We start from the raw sequence: 26,603 nt of genomic DNA, 5'->3' as shown, positions 1-26,603 counted from the left end.
CCGAAAGTGAAGCTGGTGAGGCAGCAGTGAGCTGAGCCTCACCTGGGATTGATCAACCTCTCTGACTGGCTGCCATTCAATGGGAGCCAGTCAGCCATTCAATCCTCCTGATCACCAATAAAATGGCTGAAAAACATTTAATGTATGAACTGATTTTCCCAAATTTAGTTTATGTATATAATGTCCAGTGTTTTTTGTTGTGTGTAACGTGTTTTGTGTGCTGAGGAGCGATCAGAACCGGCAGAGAACAGATTGGAGGTGAGGCAGGCAGTTCTCTTGCCTCATGGCAGGGGGCGCTCACGATCCCAGACATTGTGACTCTACAACTGCAGAGTCAGAGACAGCAAGCGGGAGCTCGCCATGGAGCTCGCCATACAGTGAAGTGCAGCGATATATTTATAGTTGATCTCCTCTTATCACAGTAATCACTTAATGTTTATTTTAATAATCACAAAATAAACATTAAGCCTAAAACCATACTATTGCAATAGACTGAATGTTCTGCACTTTGTGTGGGAATATTTCAGTGCTTTTTTTTTTTTTCTTTTGTGGCGTTGTCAGTTGCTCATGTAAACAGTATGCTCATGTAAACAATAACATGCAGGTCTGTATTTGTAAATATGATTATGATTAAATCAGTGCCTCATCGATTATGAACCTCACCACACGTCACTGATAACAACATATATATACATGCATATAAAAACTCAAATGAGTTCATCACTACTTTGTTAAAAAAAAATAATAATCAAGCCAAAACTCCCCAAAATTGAAAACAAAAATAGCATATTTAATATATTTACAATAAACATACAATCATGGTTTCATCTCCAAGAAATACACAAAACTTAAAGCCTTTAAATACAAACCCATAAGACTTAAAGAAAAATATCTTGAGAAGCAAAAGGGCACATTTCAAACTCTTCAGAGCGCCTTTGAAAATAGAGGTTATATTCTTTCATATCAGTGTCCTTTTCCTTCATGTTGCTCTCCTGCAAAAGAGCCTGAAATTCATACACTGAATACCATCCGCAATATAAGATTTATATGTCATTCTAAACCATCACTAACACCCGTTAGCACAAGGTTTCACTAAAAGGCAACATGCTAAGGCTCAAACCAAAGGATACTATGAATATATGAAGAGTTTTCTGACTCCTAGAGTTGATCCGAATTTATATTATGGCCATATTTACAGAACATATATTCCTTCTTGTTCTAAAATAACTTGCAAAACACTATAGGTATAACACTTTTGCACAAGGTGTCACGTTTGGACAGTAAACTCTTCATATGTTGATGATCCGTTCATTGAAGTTCCTCTATAAAAGTCAATCACAACGCAAGGCCATCAAAGAAGGAATAATGAGAAAATAGAGTTTAAAAAAACATTTAGGCTCTCAAGTTAGTTTCTCATCACAAGGCAAAAAACATTTCAAGCACATTTAGGTGCGAAAAGAAACAGTCCTATTGCCACGGGTGAAAACACAGTCAAGCAAGTGTTGCCTCACTTGCCAACTCGTTGGACACACCTACAATATGTTCTTGTTTTTTCTTTTGTTGTTGCTTTTTTTTTTGTTTGTTTGTTTTGTCACAAATGTTACAGCGCACAGGTTGATATGGCCGCAACTGGCTCTCGTCGGCAGGGAGCCCGACACGAGGGCGCAGTTGGAAAGATGCAATCTGTGACGTCTGGATGCTTTTCTGCTCTCCGTAGTTTTAGTCGTACAACGCCGAGCTGGGGCTCAACATTAGAGACTCTTAGTACAGGCAATGTGTTGTTCTCATACGGACAAAAGCAACACAAATTTTGTCAATTTTGCCACAGATGGAAAGACATTAATCTATATTAGACAAGACCTTTACTAGTAGAAAAGTCCTACATATGAACAGTGACTACATCTTAAATATTACTGTTCTCTAGGTCAATATACAACAACTTTATAATCTTTTGGGAACACTTATGCATGATATGGTTCAAATAAACCGAGGTCATCACAGAGAGGCTACAAAACGCTGAAGGAACTGCTCCGCACCGCAGCGCCTTAAGACTATATTCTCATCAGAACGTCACACAACACTTCTATGGTGTCACTTTTGGCACTTGTCTGGACAATAGACTTAGTACAATGACAGACTGGATGATACCAATGTCCAAGACAAAGCCACCACCACCACCGTCGGAGGTTGTTGTCAGTAAGAAACCCACAAACCTTCCCTTTCAGTAAGTAGTCTGATTCTTAACATTAAAGCCAGTTGTCCTGAAACTCCGACTGGACGTCTGTGTTACCACCTAATATTTTGAGAATTTGAGGCAATATCTGATAAAACAAAACAAAACAAAAAAATACCCACAATTCAAAGCAAAATCACAATTTTAGGTCCATTGAGGGTTGATTTCCAACATAGAGCTATATTCAATATATTAAAGCTATCCCATGTCACTTTGAATTTATATAATAATCTGTTTCTGACGCTACAGAAGCATCGATATAGTATTGAAATCCTCTGCTATCTAAATACTTTATTAAAGTAGGTACAAATGATCTTCAGTGGGTCGTGTGCTTCGAAAATAACCAGCAAAAATAGTTTTTGAAACACAGTATGTGGCATAATTCCCCATAAATTGGCAAAAGTGGACTTTTACGAGTTCAAAGATGACTTGATAATCTTTGGGATTGTCCTAACATGCCTTTAAAAAAAAAAAAAAAAAAAAACTTTTATTCCAATAAGAAAACTAAACACATTTGGAGCACAAGTAGACGTAAAAGCAGCTACCGTAGCTCCATGCTGGCTCAACAAAAGTCACCTCAGACCTGACGCATACCGCCTTTCTTTCTCGCTTCATTTTCTTCATCTAATTGGCGGTTGGCAAACCACTAAACCCTTGTTGACTCGACCACAAATCCAGTTCATATAGCTAGAAAAGAGTTGGTAAGCTAGCCAGCTACCCCGTCATGCTAGCCGCTCATGTCGTTTCCTAATTTTTAAGCTAGCTAAACTGCTTCTGTTTCCAGTATTCCACTCGAGTTCCCTACCATATCCCATATGAGATGCATATTGAAACTGAATTGAGAGCAATAGAGAATTTTTGATGCAAAACAAGCATAATGCTGAAATAGCCGGAAAGTGGCACTACACTGTGCACAGGACAGAATTGATTGGGACTTCTCAGAAAGGTGTGTGAAAGCCAGTGGGCCTGTTTCTCTTCCAATGGTTAAACAAATGCTTGGTAAAAGGCGGGGCGTCATAAACTCTTTGAAATCCCAGCAAATTTTGAATGAATGCCTATTAAACTCTGCCTGAAAGCTGAAACGTGGGTCGATGATTTGGTTTCCAGCAGCAGAGAAGTGAAAACATTTAGCCAAATCAACACAGAAACATAAAAACAAAACCTTCGTCCGCGGCCACCGCAGTCCCCAGAAATAATCCTGGGGAGAAGTTGGTGGTGGTGCATCAACTGTAGAAAATAAAAGGCTGATTTTGTTTTAAAGTTTCCACACGTAGTTGCCGGGAGTTTCAATAAATATAATGTACATTGAAATCACGCACACACACACACACACACACAAAAAAAACACTTTGATCACTTGAGTGATTATGACTCGGCATAGATAAAATATATATATTTTTAAAATGGCAACATTGCAAAGCATTATGCATCATAAAGCTCTTTTATAGTCCAAAACACAGTTTGGAGGACTCTTATGTTTAATATACCATATGTTCAGCTAGGACCTGCTGGCAAAAAACTGTAAAACTTGGTGACTTTATGCTGAATGTTTGTCTTCATGTTTAAGTGCATGCGTTACCAGCATGCGTTTAACTGCAGCTAACTCTGGCATAATGCTAACAGCCGTTTTTCCTGCGACTCAAAAAGGTCTCGTTGCAATTTCTCTCGTGTTCAACTCGTCTTCCCATAACGTGAAAGGAACGTATTCACAAAGTCTCTTGTGTTATTTATGTTGCTTGCTTTTTTTTCTTTTCTTTTTTTTTTTTTTAATCCATGCATTGCTGCTGCAGGCCGCGTCCCCACGAGTGGGATTAGACCACTCAGATAATCTGCATGTCTGATAGAATTACGTTGTTGGTTTATCTGAATCAGGTATTTCTTTTTGACGCTACAAAGATAAGTTACGTAACATTCGTATTTGTAAGTGCATGTTTGCAGTTTTTTCGTTTTTATCTTTGTAATCTGGATGCTTTTCTGTTGAAGTGGAAGGAAAGAGCTCACTGTTCAGAAAAATTGGTCTGATCCAGCATGTACCAAGGCGCTGTCGTAGGATGTGATTATAACTCGTTCACATTCATGTTTTTTTTTTAGCTATGTCTGAAAATCCAATAAATAAAATTGTGAAAGTAGCTCTCCTCTTTTCCCCCCTTAGATATCTGAGAAATCTTTAGAGAATATAAAATATTTGACAAATCCTTTGAGGTGGCTGCTGGTGCAAAAAAATGAGAAGATACATGTTTTAGCATTCATTTCTTTTAAATGTTTTCTTTTGATTTGATACCTAAAATAAGGTTTGTTTGTTTGTTTGTTTGTTCCAACATAAGGAATGAACTGAGTACGAGTTTTGGAGCGTATTAGCAAATGTTAGTTTTAAAATCCTTCTGGTTTGGTTTTCACACTTAAAAGCTGGAATTTTTTTCATTTCTACTCTAATCTCACCTGTGAAACACTCAACTGCTTTTGTACTCAGATCTAAAAAGCAGGCATGACTCTAATGTAAATCAACAGTGCTGGTCAGAAATTTACATACATTCATCACTGACAAGAAAGTTGTATTCGTCTAGTTGTTTTTCTTTTTAAGTGTCCTGTTTAACAGTAGAATTATCGTAACACTACGATGTGGGGTAAATAACGTGTTATCTTACATTATTTTAAATATTTGGATCCGTATGCACAATAATACACACAAGCTTGATATTCAACCATTCTGCTCATCAAGGATAGTGGAGCTCATTGAAATATGTTAGTTTCTTGTCACAGAGCAGGCTTCAGGAATAGTTTTTAAATATTCAATATGGCTGAGGCCAGAGCCGATCCAGCAAACTAAAGTCATTATTCAAACAAAAACTAGTTTGGATATGTTTCAGTTCATCTAAAACTTCCCACCAACACTGACGCCTTCAAACTCGGCTGAAATTTGCAGCTGCCCACCGGAATAGATCAAAGAAAGTTGGTATGCTAATGGCATTAGCATAATGCTATGCTAATCTATCCATTCTTGTAGGAAGAGTGGACAAATATGCTGGCAGAGTCATGCCAAAAGCTTTTTTATGACTACAAACAGAATGTAGTTTTTGGTGTTGCGCATCACTAAAAACCCAACATTATCATTCATGACAGTGAGGAGTGAATGCAAACCTCGAACCAGCACCACACTTTTGGTTTCCAACACTGCTGCATTTTATTTGACCCTTCACTGCTTTCAGACTGAAAGGTGAAAAAAATACCACAAATGACTAAATGCGTGTTACTAAGTCAGTTTGTGATTTTGAATGTTTTTTTTTCTTTCCTTCTTTTGGAAGTCCTGTTACTGGTTTTAACAGATCTAATGTTTTGGATGAACAAAGCTGTACATGTTGCACAACACCAAGAGAGAGAGACTGTACACCAGATCAGATGCACACTAACGGATCCTGCTGGCCTCGTGCAAATCGCCACTATAAAACCGACTCCACGTTGTCACTCGTCTCCTGGTCCTCCAGGTTGTATATAAACTTTGTCCTGTTACTTGGGTTCTGGGTAATCTCCTTACCCAAATTGTCCAGAGTCACATTGGAGGCGAAAAGTTCGGTGGGCGTGAGGTAGCCCTCGTTGTTCTTGATGTACCTCCGGTAGTTGCTTTTCAGGCACTGCCACGTGGTGGCGTACAGGAGGAACGCCGAGGACTTGAGCACGATGGCGATGCTGACGTACAGATGCCTGTAGGCCACGTTGTCGTACAGCATGCAGGCGCCCTTCTCGCCGCAGACCGAGCTCCAGGACAGACAGGTGGAGTCGATACCCATACCAAAGATCAGAGGGGGAGGGATGAAGCCTGGAGCAGGAGACGAGGAGGTGAGGAGGGAGGTGGGGGGGATTGAACAGACAGCAGGTCAAAAGGTCAGTATGAGGACAGGTTTGAGCTCACGTTCCAGCTGGGTCTGAGCTGACAGACTGATGAAATGCTTAAGGTGGGTGAAAAAACCACTCTGACATCTCGGCCTACAGCAGGGAGAACTTACAGCGGGAATTACAGCCAAACAACAGTGGACGTGTTTCGGCACAGTTAAAGAGAATAAATATGGATTTATCTTACCTATCAGCCTCAAGAGGAGGAAGAGGACTCCAAGTGCGTATGATTTAAGCTCAGGACTTACAGTTCTGAGAAGAAAAACAAGAACAACACAACAAGAAAAGGGATTAATGTGCAAAAGTGATCTCCAGAAGGAACTGCTTGATCCAAAGTTGCATCAAGTTAACTGCTAGCTGTAGCATGGTCACAAAACAAAACAGTCGCTGGCGGCTGGACTCTTCCGTTAACCCGATGCCATGTCAACCTGTTGTTAACACAGCAGTCTATTGACAAAGTAAAAACGTCCGCTCAATTCAGCAGGTGGTTGGTCCGTATTTACAGTAGTCTTCCTGTTCTCTGTACATATGCTAGAGTATAGATGATCTGCAGCTACCTTTGGTAAAGTGACACATGATTCTCATTTTAAATGGTCTGACTACTGTTCATCAGAATCAAATCAGCAAAAAATAAATGTCTTAGAAATGATTAAAACTGTTGTAGTCAAGAAAAGCAGGCCAAGCCGTCATAGACGCCACATTCCCAGATCCAAACAATCCCCAAATAGAAATCTTTAGACAAGCGGTGTGTGTTATTTTTGGCACTTTGATCATTCTCATGAACGTGTGACATAACATTCCCATGTGTGTCTATATTCCTATCTGTTCTGATGATTCACTCGTACAAAGTTCCTTTCAGGATGCTCCAACTCGCGTCATCCCCTCTGCCAGCTCCCAATGTTCCTGGCTCCCTCTTGTGGGCTAACTGGAACCATACCTGATAAGGATGATGACGGAGGGCGTCTGGGCCATGGCTCCGATCATGCTGCACACACAGATGACACACAAGAAGGTAAGGAACGCATGCTGACAGCGGGGGCTGGAGCACTTCCCCGGCGAGGCCTCGTTCTCGCCGCCGATGCTGGGTATACACCCACAGCTGCTCAGGTTCTGACGAAAAGACACGAACCAGACGGTAAGCGTTTCTCCTTCCTCGCTGTCCAGGAAAGTCTTTTTTGTCTCCACTTACTGGCTTGGTGCAGCCAGCGAAGCAGGCTGAGATGTAGGTGACTCCGTTGGAGCCACAGACAGGACTCACTGAGGCAGTGTAGCAGTTGCAGTTGCTGTTGCAGCCTGACTCAGGTTGCTTCTTCGACTGCAGCGTCCTACAGAGGCAGAGGAAGAGCATATCAGTGGCGACCCTGAATGTACGCGTCAAGAACATTTAGGGTCGCCTCCGAGAGCCGAGAGGTAGACTTGATTTAAAGAAATTCTGTGCTCCAGTTTTGTAGTTTTCTGGAAGTTTGTTCCAGTTTTAAGGAGCATAAGATTGGTTCTGGTTCTGGGGGATGTAGAACGGACTAAAACAAGAAGACCTGAATGGTCTGGATGGTTGATACCACAACCTTTTGGTGATTCCTAAATACTAACGCAAGTATTACGTTTTTGTAGAAGGCTGTCTGTAGTGCCTTACATAAGGGTCACTTCGGCAGATAACTAGTTGAATAAGACGTGAGTCTCTCACGTCTTAGCAACTTAATGGTCTTACTCATTGTTGTAGGCCACCGTAACCCCAGCAACAGGGCCCGTGTCACAGCCCAAGAAGAGGAAAGAGACGTAGCAGGCCGTGGACACCAGGTTGACCAGCATGGCCATGCGGACCGCTCCGAGAGCCGAGAGGTTCAGCTTCTTCACCAGGAGCCCCCCAAGAAAGATACCCAGACAGGCACAGGGGATGGCGGTCATACCTGGAGAAGCAGAAGATGTCGACTGAATCGTTTCCTTCCACTGCTGTTAATGTTTACAATTTTTAATAAAGGTGACGAGGGAAAATAAATGTGAGTGAATTGGGAAGATAAAGAATTAGAAGTAAATGAAGGAACAGAATGCAGTTTTTTTAAAAAAACAAAACCCTAACCCTAACATGGAAAAGGCTGATTGATTAAGGAAATAAACCAGAAAAATGTATTTAAAAAAATTCATAAAAGAATCAAAATATATTATATAACAGTCAACATAAACAAAGAAATATTTTTTTATTATTCACTACTATCAAGCGTCTCTGGTGGTATGCATGTTCCATCTTGGCCATGTGGTGGCGTGAGAGAAATTCAAACAATAGTCTACAAGAGTCCATTTGGACCGGATATGTCTCTGTTTGCATTATCCTCCCTGATAATTCACAGGTAAAACAATCACTAGTCCAACATTGAGTGAGGAAAATGGTTGCAGTACCTAGCAGCTGATTAGCTGAGGAAGTGGTGAGGTTGAACTGCTGCTCCAGGTATTTCCCAAGGAAAGCAGCAAAACCAGCAACCACAGCTATCTCCATGCAGGCAGCCAGCGTGATGCAGCTGAACACCGGGTTGGACAGAAGATGCCTGGTTACCCGCGGGATCACTGGAAAAAAAAAAGAAGATACAAGTATAAAAGTAGTGTTGCCTTTATTCAACCTCCTTCTACTACATCTTCTCACCTCTCAGATGCTCCCAGACCGAGAGTCCGCTGTTCATTTCGAAGCCACGAAAGTCCCCGTTGGCTTTAGAGTCCTGGCTGTCCAGGCTCAAGGAGGTGGGCAGCATGGCCTGCTCACTCTCCCCTCGAGCGTCCATGTCCTGCTCGTCCAGCGTCTGGGGGAAGCCGAACATGAAGAGGGCCGACAGGAAGAGTAAGGCACTGCAGAGGAGGAAGCCGCCCCACCACGCCCCGATCCAGCGAGGGTCATCCGGGGTGATGTCCAGCTTACCTGGGCAAAAAAAAGTAGAAGGAAAGATTTTGCAACAGCCTTTATTAAAAGCTTTGGTGACAAGTGACTCCAATCTGTCCTATCCCCACTGAGAATCTGTCATCGCTTCTTAAAAATTACATGGACACAAATAAAGATTAAAAAACTGCTGCTGCACAGATGTATGTTAGCCTTTCTATTAGCCAAAGGTTTGAATAGTCAAATTCTGGCATGTCATGATCTTGTTTGATCTGAGTTCAATTTCTCATGGTTTTTCATTTATGACAGCTGATATGGCTGGCTCTTCACCTGCCTGATTTAAGTCGTACATGTCAGTCCATGATCAGTATGGAGAGCTCAGACATTTTGGATAACAAGTTGTCAGTGGTGTTCCCCAGGACTGTTAGGCCTCCTATTTTTTCTGCCTTTTGAGGACTCTTTCATGAAACATACCATACATTTTCATACTTTACTGTCAAACTGAAGGTGTCAGAAATGATTAATTATGTGTGCTTGATGGGACGACAAAATGCAAGTGCTTTTTTAAACCAGAGTGTTGATTTTTACGCAAGTTTTTTTATTTGACAAAGTATGTGGACAGTTGAGCTATTTACAGTGTGTTTTGAAACATGGCTCGGTTTTCAAAATTGCGGCTGAAGAACTGCATAATGGAACCAGAGTGGCTCAATGTTTTAAATGGTCCTTTATTTTAAGCTCAAAGCCAGACAAACCCCCACATTCCTACTGGTTTATTCCTGGGAAAATGACTAGAAAGAAGACAAATAAAGTGTGGATTTGAATGAAAGAAAGAAATAAACAATCGAAGCAATCTGCAGGACTCACTCAGAGCTTTTACAAAAAAATGGCTATTTGTTGTAAGACGTTTCCACCTTTTTGTTCTGGAAGTTTTGCGACATTAACGAAGCGGCTACTTACTGGTGTCGATGAAAACAGCATCAACGTAGACTTTGGTACAGATGGAGCCTAGGATGAAGCCACAAGCTGGGCCGAAAACTAGTGTTGAAAATAAGATACCTGCAAAAAAGAAAAGGACAAATGAATATTAGACATCAGATTAAATGTCAGATAAGTTGGAAGAGACAAAAGCGAGAGCTGAATTTCACTGCTACCCCCATGACAGACGAGGTAAAACAGCTCATTTCACCTCATCTGCCAGCAGAGGGCAGCATTGCATTAAGGCCAGCTGCTTTTAAATGGAACCTGAGGCAGACCACTTCTTCTTTGCCCAGTTCCAAAATGTACACCTCCCAAGGGCACAGTAATGCACAGTCAACACGTTGCACAGACTTATCGATCTAAGACGAGATAATGCAGTGGCATCAGGACTGATCAAGCAGGAAATGGCTTCTTTGCGTATGAGTACACTCATGCAGCAGCTGCCTCACTTTGGCGCCGGGGCTAAGAGCTTTCCAAGAGCTATCAGAGCAGGCAAAATTGTGTTTGTGTTTGGAGCAATTAGTATGTTACAGTGAATGGGAACAGTAAGTGCAACAAGAGGAAGTGCTAATAATGAGCCCAAAGCTGAGGAAGTGCTGTTTACTCCTGGTACAACAAATTGACCATTAAAACCCCACAGTAATGATTTTATGATCACTTTTATATTTGTTATTAGGAAATATTTGATTTTTTTTTATAGAGTTCTGATTCTACTGCAAATCTAAGAAGAAAAAAAACACAATCTGACATATGATGTCCATGTCAGATTCCTTCTTGAATATTTCAGATCATCACACCATCCATTTATTTTTTTTTGTCCAAGAAGAAAGAAGAAAACATAAGAAGAAGAAAACATCTACAATTAGTTCAAGCTCATGCAGTTGAATTTTATTTGACTTTTTTCATGCTTTGCGCTGTAACCTGAAAACAACAATTTAAAAAAAACCCCAAAATTAGACAACTTTCATCCCCACAGTCTGTGTATTTCAACTTCTAATACAGACTGTATCTATTACACGAGTTATTGCACTGAACCTAACCTGAAACGCACAGCTAAGCTCTAAGACCACTGAGACCTTCATAAATATGATATGTTTCTGTGATTAGGTGATTGTTCCAGCTATTTCTGCCTTAATGCCTTCGATAAACTGCTGTGCTTTGCTTATTGCACGTTTTATCCAACAATTACATTTGTTGAATGAGGTACAAGCCCTGTAAAAGCTTTTGTACATGATTTTGGATGTAACGCTTATAGAAATGATTGAAAAGGTTCAATCGTTTCTATTGAAACCAGCGCTAGGAGAAACCAGGAGGTCCGTCTAAATGTCACTGATTTCCATTACAGTTGATTCAGTCTGCAGTCAAACGTGACCCCGACCATTAGCAACCTCAGCCAGCATGTCTGACAACTCAACAGCTGACCAATAGATACTCTCCTATATCTTCATCTGCCCTCCACCAGGGGCCAAACGGGCAACATATGGTTCTTAAAGGAGCAGGATTACATATTTTTCAATTACATAGTGCCGTTTTATAGCACAGTCAAGTAGCTATCTTACCTTCCGTCATTATAAAAATGCTGTGTATATCAAATATAACTTAAAAACGAATCGACTTTGTACTTTAACACCTTTAAATTGGGCCTCTCTTAATGAGAGTCTCTATCTCTTTAAGAAGCTCCTGCAATTTCTGAAGCTCCGCCTTCAGAAAGTCATCACACCATGGCTCCTCTATTAACCCTTTAACAATGTCTTCACCAGAGTTGCACTGAGAAATAGCTCAATGAGTTCAGGAGAAGCATAGTCCCACCAGGTGTTTGCTAATTGCTGTTGGCTAGTCTGAAGGAGCTGAGTGGGGAGGGGAGGGGTCCTCAAAGGCTGCTGCTCAGTCTCACCAGGCATTTTGCACAGCTGAATGGTTGCCATGGGAGATTAAAAGGTTTCTCACACGCGCACGAAAGAATCAAAGCAACACCGCAGGTATATTTTTGATGAGCGAATCAAAAATATACCTCGACTTAGCATTTCACAGCACAAAACATGATGAAAATCCCCTTTAGTCAGTGATGTACAGTATGTGATGCATTGTGGCGGGTAAACACACACCCAGCAGATGATCAGATCAACAGAACACCAATGCTCTTATCTTTAATGGATCCAAACCAGCCTCAATAAAAAACCGATCCAAAGCCAAGCGCCTGGAGCAACTTTCAGAGGGAAACGGCTGATGATAGCAGCAGCAATAATATTGACACAGATATGCAGGGAAGTATTGTTATGCAACAGCAATGAAATAGAGAAAAAAAAAACAAAGTAGAAAGTGGGTTCAGAAAGGATGGTTCTCTGCTGTGAGTTGCTGCTGCGGTTAGATATCACTGCAGTCATTGCCTGTTGAGGCACCGAGCCTTTGACGATGTCCGCCGCCACTTTGGTGATCAAATGTTAGGTTGTCTACTGCTGGAGAGATTGAATAACTCCGTCAACTCTGACCCAAACCCTTAAAGCTCATCAGATACATCCCATTAAATATGCATCCATACTTTCATTGTCTGAACCTGCTTATCCTTGCCGAGTCACTGGTGGCTAACTACAGCAGTCAGTGGACAAGAGGCGGTGTCCATCCTGGACTGGTCCGCCGGTCCATAACAACATTGAACCTGCAGTTATTGTAGTAGACATGCTCAGATGTTGATGTCTAATCGGTTTGTTTATTTTTGAAAAAAAAAAAAATTTATTTATTTAAATGTTTACAACAAGCATTATCTGCATACTTTGAGAAGCACTCTGAGTTGCCTATAGCCAGAATGTTGCCTTATGACTGGACTTAGCAACTTAGCTAAGTTTAATACAATCTCGTACACACCTCTTGTTGGCCTGTCATATTCTTTTTAGAAAGATTCTTCCCATCCTTGTGAAGACTGAGAAGTGTCTACTTTGGGTAGCCTATCAGGCTGTTACGGGATATACTTCAAACTGACAGGGTGTGATCTTACAACCCTTCCCAGATTGATGGACAGCAGCTCTGGTCTCCAGAAGCTGAACAGTCGATGCGCAGTCACGTGGTTTTGGCACGTTTGTATTCAAATGCATCTTTCATACATCAGCGCAGACCACCTGGGGGACAGAGCTCCACACAGCACTACCCTATGATGAAACAGTCGCAGAACTAGTCCCCCACTTTTCCACAGACAGCATCCTCCGTCACAATTTCCTTCCAGGAGATATTAACCACTTTCCAGTCTTACTACAGTAGCTATTTAGTGAAGAATGGTGCAAATATACATAATTCCTCACCACGTCAAATACATGTTCCTCAAAAGTATCCATGTGTCCTGCAAATACAAAACCTGGAAGTGGACCAGTTGAAGAAAAATATTAATATTGCCTTCTGAAAACATGGCAACAAACTGCGGACCAATCACACAACACTTTGCACAGAGCTCTATGGCAATGAGAGATGCTTTTGACAATTTGGATGAAGAATGTATCATCAGATGCAGTGTGCCTCCTTCATACATGCATCCAAACTTTCCGATGGTCAATCAAGTATATTGGGTTAGCACTGTCTGGTTACGACTTACGCAACGTTTTTTGTTCACATGTTGACACACGAACTGACCACTGAACACAGACCACCCCTTTAATTCAGAAGCATCAGCAGTTACAGTACTAGAGTTGTTTTTTTTTTCTTTTTTCAGTTTGCAAGGCAGTCTTAAAATGCTATGTGCACACTTTATTTTATTAGACCCTGACATTGCTCATTAGATGCAGTAAGTACAGCACTGAGAACTTGCTGCAGTTCAAATGCAGTGAACCCCAGGCTGCAGACTGTTCTTCACATCTTCAGCTTCAGAGTAGTTTCACTTGGCTTTAGTTAAAGTGTCTAGAGACTTAGGAAGTGATGGAGTGTGACTTCAGTAAACCAAAGAGTCCAGGCGACGATTCTGCACACGCTGTACATTAGGTACAAAATACCAGGGGAATTTTGGCTGTATCTCTGATCAGTGTTCACCTAGTCGTTTTAGGTGGACGGCCTTGTCTCCGTAGGTTTACAGTTGTGCCACAATCTTTCTATTTCCGGACCATGGATTGAACAGCGCTCAGTGAGGTGTTCAGAGGTTGGGAAATCTTTTTACAGCCTCAGCCTGCCTTAAACGTCTCTGCGGCGTTATCCCTGACCTGTCTGGTGTTTTGAATCATGTATAATTTGCCTTTCTACTTCACAATTGTATAGCAATTCGTTTTGGTCTTTCATATGAAATTCCAATAAAATACATTTATGTTGGTGGTTGTAAAGTGGCAAAATAATGGAAAGGTTTGAGGGGTATGATTACTTTTGTAAGCCACTGTATACGACCCAGTGAAACATATTGTGGTTCGACAGATTCAAAGGGTGCATGCGTGTTTTTATCAATGTAATTTGCAGAATACCAGGTGATAAATCCGGTGCTTCCTCTTCAAAATGTCCAAATAAAATATGGCGTATCCACAAGTGACGGGAATCATCCTGGAGATGATAGTAATTCCAGAGCCATAATAAGTCCTCTGTGCTCAGCAGTCGTAAATAGAGCAGCAGAGAGGTCACACTGTGGGACAGGGCTGCTCTACCTGGTCACGCTCCCTGCACATGAATAATTTCACACTCAGACTCACATTAGAGCACAGTTCAATCGCTGGCCCTTCATTTCTTGGCAAAGGTGCTTACATAAAACTACCCAGGCTCAGACCGAACCGGCCGGGCGTGCTGAGTCAGTGTCCATTCCTTCCCCCGCTGTCCTACAGTGGAAGAGTAATAACCCCGGCGGAGCAAAAACATTTTTGCTGCAGTGGACTCTCAGCTCGCAGCCCCACGGCGCTTCGTTTGACGTATTACAGAGACAAACAGAGGCTGAGGTATGATGAAGAGGAAGATCAGTGGACTTTCTGCAGACTGTTCTGGCTGCGATTCAGTGTATCGAGGGAGTTACGGTTCCGTATCACAATCGGCTGCACCGTTGCGTATTTGCACTCTGTTTCCGCCATTTTTTTTCTTTTTTGCAAAACCACCCCCAAAAAAACAGGTTAAAGGTTTATTCAACATTGTAATTTCAGGAAAGATGGTGTTAGTGTGACTAATCTATTGGATATCAGTCACCTTAGTGCTACGTTGAGCCAAATCCAGTTGAGAATTGGTGGCGAGAATAATGAGATAAATAAAATATTATGTTCACAGATGTCCTCCATCCAATCTGATTGAACTTGAGCTATTTTGAGAAGAATGACCAAATCATTTAGAGTTCGATGTGAAAATGTGTTCAAGACAAAACAGCTTGCAGCTGTAAAGGTGGTTCTTCACCAGGCTTAACCGGAGGGGCTAAACGCCACACTTTCCAGATTATTATTTTTGAAATATTTTCAACTCAGGTGTTATCTTACACTTTGATGCTAATACACTACCTTCTGTTGGTCTGCCACGTGAAATCCCAGTGAAACGCACAGTTCACTGGGCGCATGGGGGAATGTGAGTCCAATTTTAGAACAACAATGTTGAGTGTTTGTGTTCTTTGGCACAGCACTACGGCACAACAGTCTGCATATCAAGTGGCTACGGCCAGGGCCTCCATTGCACTGCATCTAAACCGCAGGTGGCAACGTGCCAGTTTCCAGTCCTGAACAATCGCACACAAACAGATGACTGGCATCACGCTGGTTTTTTGTTATTCCAGACACAGAGCTTCAGTTGTAGTTGGATTCACATATTTAAATCTGCATCACGAGAATCAATAACACTGCAAACACCTTACCAAATGTGTTTGGTGTAGTTTCCAGCACAAGTAACTTGGTACACTTGGAAGAAATCAATAATTCCTTCATATTGATGAAAAATTTCTAGTTCCACTGGCAGATTATTTCACTTATAACAAGTCATTTTTCTCATGTTATAAGTGAAATTATGTGCAAGTGGAACCAGGACCTTTTTAAAATCAATATTAAGAAATTATTTACTCAAATCAAGTTTGGTCTTAGTTCAAGTGAGTTTCAATATTTGCTCTAGAAAGAAGTCCAGAATAAGGTGTGTCACAATAGCACATTTTGCCAGATGATAGATTTTCACAGTAATAATAATAATGTTGTTTTGAGATCCTTTTCAAATGATACATTGATAATGGAATTACAATGTCGGTTTGTTTTTTCCAACTCTGATAAACTTTGGTTCTGTAAGGATCACCTCACGCTAGAACTGGAAGATATTCCAAATCTCTGAAACATAAATGACAAACAATACTGAAATAAAAACTCCTAGGAACCAAAACCATGAACCAAATGGATCATAAATCCTCTGTAAACAAAAGTGCCCTTCTGTCATTAAAGTGAAAATCATTGCAATTAATTGATTCACTGCTCATTGCACCTGACTTAGGCCAGAGTCTGTTTTTTGCTATGCAGCATAATCACGAGTGCAAACATCAGGGAGGTCGTTACCTAAAAACAGAAGAGTATCGCCTGCATGCGTCGTTGTCAATCTTCTTTTTAACCCCAAACAACCTGACGCCTGGAGACCCATTAAAAGCTGGAGGCCTGCGAGTGTCCCACAGTGTTGCCGTCTGGCTAACGAGAGCGGCGCACACGCTGCACTCTACTTGCATGTAAAGCTGGAGCTGTTTGGGGTCTGCCTGCCTGTTACAAACACAGGCCATAAAGCCCATCATTAAACGGGCGCTTCTTTGTTCGGACCCTTAGTGTGCTGAACAACCGACGGGACGCTTGTTGCCTGTTGAAGCTTACTTACCTCAGCCTATCAGTCAAGAGAGGGACAGCAATCAATAATCCAATTACAATTTGGCTCTGACATTCGAGTCTACACAGCTAAAGAGCGGGTTAGCCTTTCTACAAGCAGCCATTTTCTGCCCAGAACAATGTGGCTTACTTTGAAGCTCTAAATCTATTTTTGCTTCACTTTAATCTGCCAGCAGGCACAATGATCTGATGTACCGGCCACCGAATGACAAAACGAAACGCTAGGAAAGAGAGAGGCAATCAGCAAAACACACATAGGACAAGGGTAAGGTTTTAAAATCTGTTCTGACAGATAAATCCAATTACAGGGCTCTGTGTAAGTATTTGGCTCCTTCCAGATGCTTTAAGATCATAATACTACTTTCTACAAAGAAAGTTTGTCAGGTGGCAATTTAAAGTCTTTTAAGAAAGCTAACCCTACAATCAACAAGACTTATTGGGAACATACTGTACAGATCAATAGCGATCCATTAACAATGTGCACAAAACTTTGTTGATAGTCTGCTAGAGTAGAAAGAAACACAACTTTGCAATCGTGGTATTTCCAATAAGCAAGAAATGCAATTAAAATCACACGTGAATAAATTTGTTCAGACCAAGTCATTCAAAAGCATGTCGCACTGTAATCCTCCAACCACTTCCTGTTGCTGACTCCATCTTTTCCGGCAGTAGCGACATCTGATCACATGACTTGTGTGATCAAAAAGTGTTTCCAAGTTTTGCAAAATATTCTAATTTCAATGCAGCCAAAACAACGACCTTTTAGGTTAGTGGATATGCAGCTAACGAGAGGCGCTAGGATTTTCTGGAAGGTGTGTATCCTGTTACATTTCATGACATGCTACGTGCTTAGCGTTAGTATTTCAGGGAAAGAACATCATTAGCTATGTTTCCAGGCGAATCTGGAGTGCCTTTCACCGGCCACTTCAGGCTGACAGTTTCTCCCTACGTGGGTGGGAAAGTTTACTACGTCAAAACTAATTCGGCAAATGTGTGTTTCTATCTCCCCTTTGGTGCGCTGCCTCTTTTCAGAAAAGCCAAAATCCATGTCAAACGAGTATAAACACATCTTTCAAAAACTTTGAATTTTGCTGTTTCCATACACCTTTTCTAACGCGACACTTCAAAATGTGCATAAAATAACCGTTGATAGAAACACAGTCACTGTCAAACATGGTGGTGGTGGAGTGATAGTGTGGGGTTGTTATGCTGCTTCAGACAGAGATTACTGGAGATCTGCTCTGCCAGCCATCAGTTTGTGATCTCAAGCACTTCAAACTGTGCAGCCAGAAAATGGTTCACAGCACAGCAGCGACTCCACCTCTGAATGACTCAAAAGAAGCAGAAGGCGGTCTGGAAGTGGCTCATTAGTTACCTAAAGTCTGGCTAAGATGTTACATGACACAGAACAGGGTGGTAATGTCGTAACTCCTTCACCGTGACGTAAAAGGCTCTCTGGCTCTCATCACAGGGGTGTGATGTCAGCTCTTCCCACCACAACCTATTAGGTTTAGGAGGAGATTACTGTTTTCTCGTAGGGCCAGGGGTGTTTACCTGATTACCCTGGAGTGTTTCTTGTCCCCTTTGTCTCATTCAAGCTGCATTGATCCATGAGGATGAAGATGCGATCTCTAAAGAGCGGCCTCGTCTTCGATCATCCTATCCCGCTCCTTCCTCCAGAGCTGCTGCTTTGATATTTAATCAGCTGGACAGGTGTTTGCTGAACTGAACCCAACTGCTCCTGTCATGTGGTTTTCACTCAAGGCGACTCCGCTTTCACACATGGAGCTCGTCAAGCAGCGCCGTCTTTGAACGGTGGTGGCATATGAAACAGAGCATGCTCATACGACTTTCTAGGCGTCAGCGCAATTTTGGAACCTCAACAGCAGCACCACCTCACGACGCAGCCCTGGCGATCGACGTGCCTGGTGGATCGGATAACATACAAAGCATGGAACGGAGTGCGGGCGGTGGTGAGAATGGACTGATGTTTGTTATATTTATGAGTTGAAGGGAGAGGTTGGGGAGATCACAGCCAGGACAGAAATGAGAAAATGGCAATCAAGTGCTTTTCAGTCTTGTTTTCAGTTCTTTAAAGGGGCAGTGTCCTGTATTTCCCAATTTCCCACCACAATCAAGCAACTATGTTAGCTTCAGTTTCAAAAGAAATTTGATTTCATTATTTAACCTCTTGGAATTGGGACTTTGTCTTTTTAAAAACTCCTGCTGGTTATGAAATTCCACCTTCACGAAGTCATCGCAACATCTCTCCTCTATCAAGCTTTTAACAATGTTTTAACTAGTGATGCACTGAGAAGTGGCTCATAAAATGAGCTCAGCAGATGCACAGTTCCACCCAGTGTTTGCTAATTGCTGTTGGCTAGTCTGAAGGAGCTAATCAGGGGGGCGTAACAGGGCAGGGTTGTGTTATGAGGTGGAAGTCTGAAAGTTTCAGCTCAGAGAAGGAGTTGCATTGAAATCCCTCTTGTTGTCACAGGAGGATTTCTCAAACATGGGTGAAAGAGTCAAGGCAACAATGCTGGAATGTTTTGGATGAGGAGACAACACTATGACATGATGTAAAGCTAAACAATTATTATTAATTATTAATAATTATTTAATATATTTTAGAATGTGAACTGGCCACAATCCTGACTTGAGTCTGATAAATAATCGGCGGCAGAAGCTAAACATTAGGGTGATGCCAACAGAGACTTGGACTTCATTAGTTATGGGAAGGGTTTGAGTCCAATAATATTGATAAAGATTTTTTTCCCTACTTATTAAACATTGTCTTTCAAAGATAATTTTTTTTTTATTTTGGGCAAAAATACGACTTAGTCTGTCATTTTAGGAAGGCGTCAAAGTATTTTTTGCAATGCCATTTTTAATCCCTATTTTTACATTGTTTTAGTCTCGTTGTCAGTCAAAAACAAATTGTTGAGTCGAATGAAAATAGTTCAAAATCGGCATCAGAGAGTGGCATGAATAATTTGGGGGCTAACTGTACGTCCGTATTTAACGGTGCAAATCGGATGCCAACAGGAATTAAATACGTGTCGCTAAATTAACTCCACCAGGTGCATGCGATGTTCAGGGTCATCTGCTGAGTCGTGAAGTCTTAAATATTTTTCTTTATTATGCATCTTCATATCTAGTGAGCTCTGAATTGCTACTAGAAGGACTCTGTCTGAAACTTCTTGCGTCGACGGTACAGTTTTATTTAAAGAATAGAGAAACAACTTTGGATTTTTACCCCCTCTTTTTCTTTCTTTCTCCTTCTCTCCACTTTCTCTGATGGCTATCGGCTAATGGCAGGCTGCTGAGCTGCATGAAGAACGGGAACGACACGCCGCACTGTCTCTCGGCTGTTACCTAGGTAACGTTGACAGACAGCCTATTATGCACATTATGTCAGCCTCCTAGTTGTTACTGTAAGTCAGTGCTCTACTGCCAGCCTGGGAAAGTTTGCTGATGCTCGCAGAAAGTGCTTTCCTCCTGGGAACCTAAACTGTATGACTGCAAGGAAAGTACAAGACACAATATTCTTCCTAACTTTTCCTGTGCAGAATTCCACTTTTTTTTCCAACTTACAGTACCTCCCATAATTGTGCAGTAAAAGAAAACCATAAAACAGTTTTCAATAGCTTTTACGGTTATGCCATTAGAGTTCCAGACTCTGTGCCTCGTGGGACCACCTTTCTGGTCAACGCAAATGAGCTGAAAGGATGAGAACATATTGCGCCAAATGATTTTTATCAAAATAGTTCTAAAAAGCATTGTGTGGGGTGGGCACTTATTGTATCGATTATCATGTATCAAGATCCCAAACTGCCCTTATTGTCAGTATTGATAGTTTTACTATTTTCTCCACAGTTTGTTCAACGAAAGCATAAATAAACACCAAAATATGCCATGAAGAGATTCACACATCTTTATATGACTGGAGTCATAAAGAAGCGCTTTACAAAAGAGATTTTTTTTTTTTCCAAGAGGATAATTTGTGTTTGGAGGGTTATGTTTACGGTGACACACAGTCACAGTTGTACAATTACCAAAAAAGGATGTAACAAATCGTTTTTATTGTCCCTCATGTATTGTTTTCACAATAGTACCGTATCATTCTCGCATGACCAAAGACATATCACATGAGCATCCTCCTCCTCTTCACCTGCACAAACAAACAGCAGCAAGATGAAAATAAATATTGGTTGTAAATATGTGCCCAGTTTATGTCTTGGGCCGATACCGATATGTGAAAATATCAAAATCACTAAATATATAATTTACTAATTAGCTCACTTCTGAAAGCAGTTGGTTACAAAGGATTTCCTTCTGCGGTATCAGAGTGAAGAGGCTTGAATAAAAATAAAGCAGAAAAGGAAACGCAACATGAGCAGTGTTTGAAGACCTCGTGTAACCCCGTTTTGCAACTGGAGGCAAAAAACATCCAACTCTGAGGCAGCTCCACACTGATCACTGCTACCTACTAAGAGAAGGACATGTTCAGCTTCAGCTGTGGTTGCCAAATAAACAAAATGCAGTCTGAAGACTAGGAAACAATTTTCCTCATTTTGCTCACACAGCAGATGGTAAACTTAGAATCGGGCGCCAACGTTATAAAACCAACCTGCCCTGACACATCAGTCCTGGCTGCCGCAGCCGGTGCGGCGATGCAGATTTCCTTTACAAAATTTATGCTCCTGAAAAGGAAGCAGGAAGGCCAAAGTCTACCTGAGCAGTTTCTGATAATGTGCATCGATTTGCTAATGGCTACGTCCAGCATGGCGATGATGATGCAGCTTGTCACACGACCTTTTAAGTCATAAAGCTGCAGGTGTGCAATCAGCATCCGATGCTGGCAGCATCACACGGCGTCTGTGTCAAACCGTAAAAGCACCTAAAGGGACCCATCAGGCGCTGCTGCTTTTAGCTTTTGGGAGTATTAAAAACACAGTTCTTCTCCAGAACAAAACACTACTCAGAATTTAATGAGGAATTTTTTCCTCTTTTTTTCCGCTTCCATAAAGCCATGAAGCAACAAGGTTGTAATAATCCATTCTCCACAATCAGTGTCCATACGCAGGATGAGCGTCAGCTCTCCTGAGTCTGAAATCGAGGTTCCCTACAGGTGAGTGGTGGGGTCCGATTCGCCTGAATCGGACTCCACCGCTCACCAGTCGATTTTTAAAATTCCTTTAGGCTTTGTTGAATTACATTTTAACATTTAGCGCCTTGCGTTCCGAATGGACAATTATCTATGTTGCGTAACACACCCAGAGACTCTGAGTCTGAAGCCAAGGTTCTCAACTGGTGAAAGGTTGAGTCCTTCTAGCTGACAACTTAACATCTGACCAACAAACCAAGGGAATAAGTCTTTACCTTAATTGGAAGTGTTCAAGTAGCTTGTGGTCTCAATCATGAGAAATGATAGGATAGAAATTGATTAAATGGATTGGGAACCAATCCAAAGTCATATAGGTGCTGTTCCTCTATGCTCTGACCCCCACATGACCTGGCAGCTATGAACAGCTTTATAGAGGGAGTGTCATACAGTGGGATAGTGGGGTAGAAGTGGGATACAGTCTACCCCTATATATGTCAAGGGATTGCCTTGGAATGCCTCACAATGTGTTTACGACTTTGTAGGGAGATGAAAGGACAGATGTCAAAAGTACAAGAAAAAAACCCTTTTGTCCAGTTTTAGACTAATGTTTTTATGTACCATGCAATCTCATCGTGTACCAAAACAAACACTTGACAATCATTTCGCATCCTTACAGTGACTCACCTATATACAATGAAGAGTCTTTTTTGTGGACATGGTCATCAATGTATGACACTCCCAGAGGCTGGACGGGAGTGGCCCCGATGCCGAGCAGAACCTGAGCTCCGATGAGCAGAAGGTACATCATGTTGGTGTTGGCTCGGTTGCCGCAGTTAAAACCAGAGTCCCGATTCTCTGACCTGGTTTTGTTGGAGCAGATGACCCTGCCGTCCTCGGCATGCCACGAGTCCCCTGCCTCGTACTCATACTGATGAGTCAAAAACTCTGGCAGAGCTGAGAGCAGCGCCCCCAATGCCATGACAATCCCCCCGCAGCCAATCAGCCGGGGCCGGTGGGCCTTGGCGCCGAAGTAACTGACGAACAGGATCAGGGCCAGGTTGCCGATTTCAAAGCTGCTGGCGATGACGCCCACATCGGCACTCTGGAGGTTAAAACGTCTCTCGAGAGTCGTCAGAACACTCACCTAGCAGGAAAACAGAAAAACAATGAGTGTTCCAGGTGTTAACCAGAACCATTCTTGTGACTTTATCATACACAGTCTCTCTGTATTTAACCATAGCAATTGTTAATTAGCAATTGCTCTTAGGATGCATTCTCATGTTGAATTGAATGCTTTTCAGTAAGAACATATTTTGTGACATGCTGTAAAATTATACTAAGTTCAGTATGCAGAATGTGTGTAGTATGGTAACCATCGGGTTTCATGGTAGGTCAGGAACTGAACCACGATTTATCCGAGAAAATCAGACAGCAAAGAAGCATTCAGTGGGAGAGTTCAAAGGGCAAATCCACTACTGACCAAAAAGAACACAATGGCTTGTCTCATATTTGGAAATAACTTTATGGACTGATGACATAAAAGTGGACCTTTTTGCTAATTGCGTCCCATAAAACTAGCACAGCGCGACCACAAACATCACGTCAAGACTCAGACATAGTGGTAGTAGTATGATGGTCTGGGCAGCATTCCTGATTAATTAAAACAACCACAATAAGTTCCAGTTCCATGATTTTTCATTTGTCTCTCTTCTCTCTCTCTCCCAAAAGCTCTATAACCAAAGTCTGAATCTGGTCCATTGGTCTCAATCAACTCTTTTTTTGGAAGGACAATTTTGTCTTTTAGGGACTTCAAAATTAATTATGTGTTGCTCCTGTTGTTGTGTCGTTTTATTTTTGGATATCTAAAATGTTTTCCAGTGTTAAATATTCAGTAGAATTTAAAGTTTATTGGTCCTTGAGAATGTCCTCTTGTGTTATTGTGCCGCTTCTATCACATTACTTATTACTTAAAAATGGTCTCCAAACAACAACATTCTCAGGAATCTGGGACAATTTATCATCCAGCAAAATGAGTTATGGTGTCAGCCCTGCACATACATTACACTCCTGAAAGAACACATGTGACAGGATGTCATTTTACTGAAATCCACGCCGGCGTTCTGGAATAAAACATTATAAATCAGGGGTCTCCAAAGTGCATCCCAGGGACCGTTTGTGGCCCTTGTCCAAAATTCATGGCACAGATTTATTTCACCGCACCTAAAACAGTTGACTTTACTAGAAAATTGAGTGGGAACCCTTCACCTTCAGTCATTCCAGTTACTGCACAATGATGAAATTAAATCGGTTTAGGTGGGTTAGCTTGGAACATCAGTGCAGACTGTTGATGGTGACATGCTTAAGACAAACTAACGCGAAAACCAGAAAACGTAAGCAACACGCAATCTATTTACATTTTAATAACCACATTTCTCTTTTCATTTCTTTGCAGGATGATAGTCCACAGCGCCTCAAACATCCAGAAGCCTTCACTCAAAAGCATTAACTAGGCTAAAAAACAAAAAGAGGGACTCATATCATGTTCTTGTAGCCTAAAGTACATCTGAAAAAAGATTGTGCATTTAGTTTGTTTTTACAAAAGAGCTGCTGTTGCATTTTTCAGAACAAAACAGATGCCATTTCTGTGGCTCAGAACTTCTTTCAACAGTTGAACAATTTAGGCTCACGTTTCGAAAATCCTGGACAGCCCTACACGGTTGTCATGGTGAACATGCCTGACTCGGGTCTAATAGCTTACACTTCAGGATGCAAAACACAGCTACAAAAAAAAAGAAGAAAAAAAGTGTCCTTGTCCTCAATAAAATCTTGCACCGAACAGGCAGTACAGTAATCAGACTATGTCGAAAGCTATCAGAGGACAAACCAAAAAAAGAACCAAAGAATAAAATAATAACTATAGCGACTTAGGAAGTGGTGAGATGATCCATAGGAGAGGATGAGGCTTCACTTCTAACTTAAAATGATATCTGAGATTTTGGATTACGTGGGATGAAATATGAATTCTGCCAGAGGTCATAAAGTCTCTTTCTCTCTCTCTTTTTTTTTCTGTTTTACCATTTTCTTCACTACGTGGAACAAGCTGCTGCTGATCTATTAATACCAGAGCAATGAGGAGGCTCAGTCAAAGGAAATGTGGTGTCAATGAGGAAAAGAAAAATCTCTTGTGTCTTGTGTTGTGGAGATCACGTCATCTCCTGGGCCTGTGTGTGTGTGTGTGTGTGTGTGTGTGTGGGGGTGTGTGTGTGTGTGTGCGTGCGTGTGTGTGTGTGTGCGCGTGTGTGTGTGTGCGCGTGTGTGTGTGTGTTTGTGTGCGTGCGTGTGTGTGTGTGTGTGTGTGTGTGTGTGTGTGTGTGTGTGTGTGTGTGTGTGTGTGTGTGCGTGTGTGGCCTCCTGCATAATTTACCGAGGCATTTCTGTGCAGAGAGCAGCAGGAGCCGGTAGGAATGGACGAACCCCCAATTTCATAACCCGCTTCCACGGACGCATAGAGATATGATCCCCAAACAACGTGGAGCACACTGACACTGTGACGCTGTCTGGTGCCGCACACACACACACACACACACGCGCGCGCTCGCGCAAGCAGGCCCTGATGGTGAAGCAGCAAAGCCATCAATCAATAGCCGTGTTTACTGAAGGATGCCATTATGGTAATGGGATGGGGAATAATATGGCACCGGATGAGGCGCCGCATCGTTCTGCCCGCGACCCTCCGTCATCACTCGGACACGTCTGAACTCACCAGATAGGCGCCCACGGTGCCCTGTGCCAGCATGAGCGCGCATTCCGCCACCAGGAAAATCTTGATGTTGGAAAAGCAGGAGGTCTTCTTCTGGCTGTCGTCCTGCTCCGGGTCGTCCGCGCTGCTCCTCTCGGCGCAGACCTGGCTTTTCACCTGCATCCTTTCCAGCTCAGGCTCCGCTGGCGTCGGTCGGCGTGGAACTGAGCGGGTCCGCTCCGGCGGAGGGCATCTGGTTAGGATGGCCGGTGGAGCCGCGCGACGCCGCGAGAAGAAGCCGGACTGAAGGCGTCGCTTCCGGACGGAGCGTCTCTGGGGCCGGGGATGCGGAGAGGAGCACGGTCCGCCCAGGAGAACACAAACACAGAGACCGTCACAGACATCTCCTCTTCCTCCTCCTCCTCCTCTTCTTCCTCCTCCTCCTCCTCCTCACCAGTCCTCTCGGTGGATGTCAGCCTACGTAGCTGCGCGTGCATGGATGACGGCTTCCAGGACGGACGATGACTGGACGTTGCCTCCCTACATCCGGGATGCTGCATTAGCAGCCAGAGTCTCTCTGCGCTCTCCAATTTTAAACAGCAAACGTTCCCATCGGGGTTTTTGTTTCTGTTTTGTTTTTCAGATTAAAAGCGCCTTTTGGAAAATCAAGCAAGTATTAAACATGCTTTTCACCAAGACCATATTCCTGCATTAAAATTGTTATCATCATTATCATTTTTTTTTTATTGGCCAGTATAATATTTCAATCTTTAATGTTGCATTTTATGTAACTATCAGCAGAATTCTTTTTTTAAATAGGGTTTTATTAGTTTGCCATCTTTGAGTCACATAAGGTGACGAGCATTATGCGACTCAATATAATGTTGAGTCATGTAACTTTATATTGCTTTATTGGCAGTTGTAAACGTCGTCTCCATCTTCGATTCCGATTTGCGATATTCTGTGTTCGATATGTTTGTTTCAATTATTCACATGTGTTTGCTCCTAGAACCTCTGGA

At 42.1% G+C, this 26,603-nt stretch overlaps 1 protein-coding gene across 1 annotated transcript; it reads right to left on the bottom strand.

The window, feature by feature from the left end:
- Positions 1–769: 769 nt before the first annotated feature.
- LOC129369497 (solute carrier organic anion transporter family member 3A1-like) lies at positions 770–26,004 on the bottom strand. The gene is made up of 10 exons (XM_055044942.1): positions 25,609–26,004; positions 22,530–22,989; positions 9,942–10,040; positions 8,757–9,026; positions 8,516–8,680; positions 7,830–8,028; positions 7,311–7,446; positions 7,059–7,231; positions 6,309–6,373; positions 770–6,047 (listed from the first exon to the last, which is right to left on the bottom strand). The coding sequence occupies exons 1-10, from the start codon at positions 25,765–25,767 to the stop codon at positions 5,671–5,673; spliced, it is 2,103 nt and encodes a 700-aa protein (XP_054900917.1). The 5' UTR covers positions 25,768–26,004; the 3' UTR covers positions 770–5,670.
- Positions 26,005–26,603: the final 599 nt, after the last annotated feature.

The sequence above is a fragment of the Poeciliopsis prolifica genome, unplaced genomic scaffold (genome assembly GCF_027474105.1).
Source record: "Poeciliopsis prolifica strain line A6 unplaced genomic scaffold, Auburn_PproV2 SCAFFOLD021, whole genome shotgun sequence".
In the NCBI taxonomy this organism is placed as follows: Eukaryota; Metazoa; Chordata; class Actinopteri; order Cyprinodontiformes; family Poeciliidae; genus Poeciliopsis; species Poeciliopsis prolifica.
Note: the sequence above shows the minus strand (reverse complement) of the source record. Positions and strands in the feature narration are given on the sequence as shown.

What these genes read in the sequence shown, in the direction of transcription:
- LOC129369497 (XM_055044942.1), bottom strand. Translation starts at nt 25,767, where the DNA reads ATGCAGGTGAAAAGCCAGGTCTGCGCCGAGAGGAGCAGCGCGGACGAC. An exon ending in AGACTCTTCATTGTATATAG is followed by an intron (nt 10,041 to 22,529) that starts GTGAGTCACTGT and finishes TCTTTTTTGCAG; the next exon opens with GTATCTTATTTTCAACACTA. An exon ending in ACGGTGGCCTACAACAATGA is followed by an intron (nt 7,447 to 7,829) that starts GTAAGACCATTA and finishes CTGCCTCTGTAG; the next exon opens with GACGCTGCAGTCGAAGAAGC.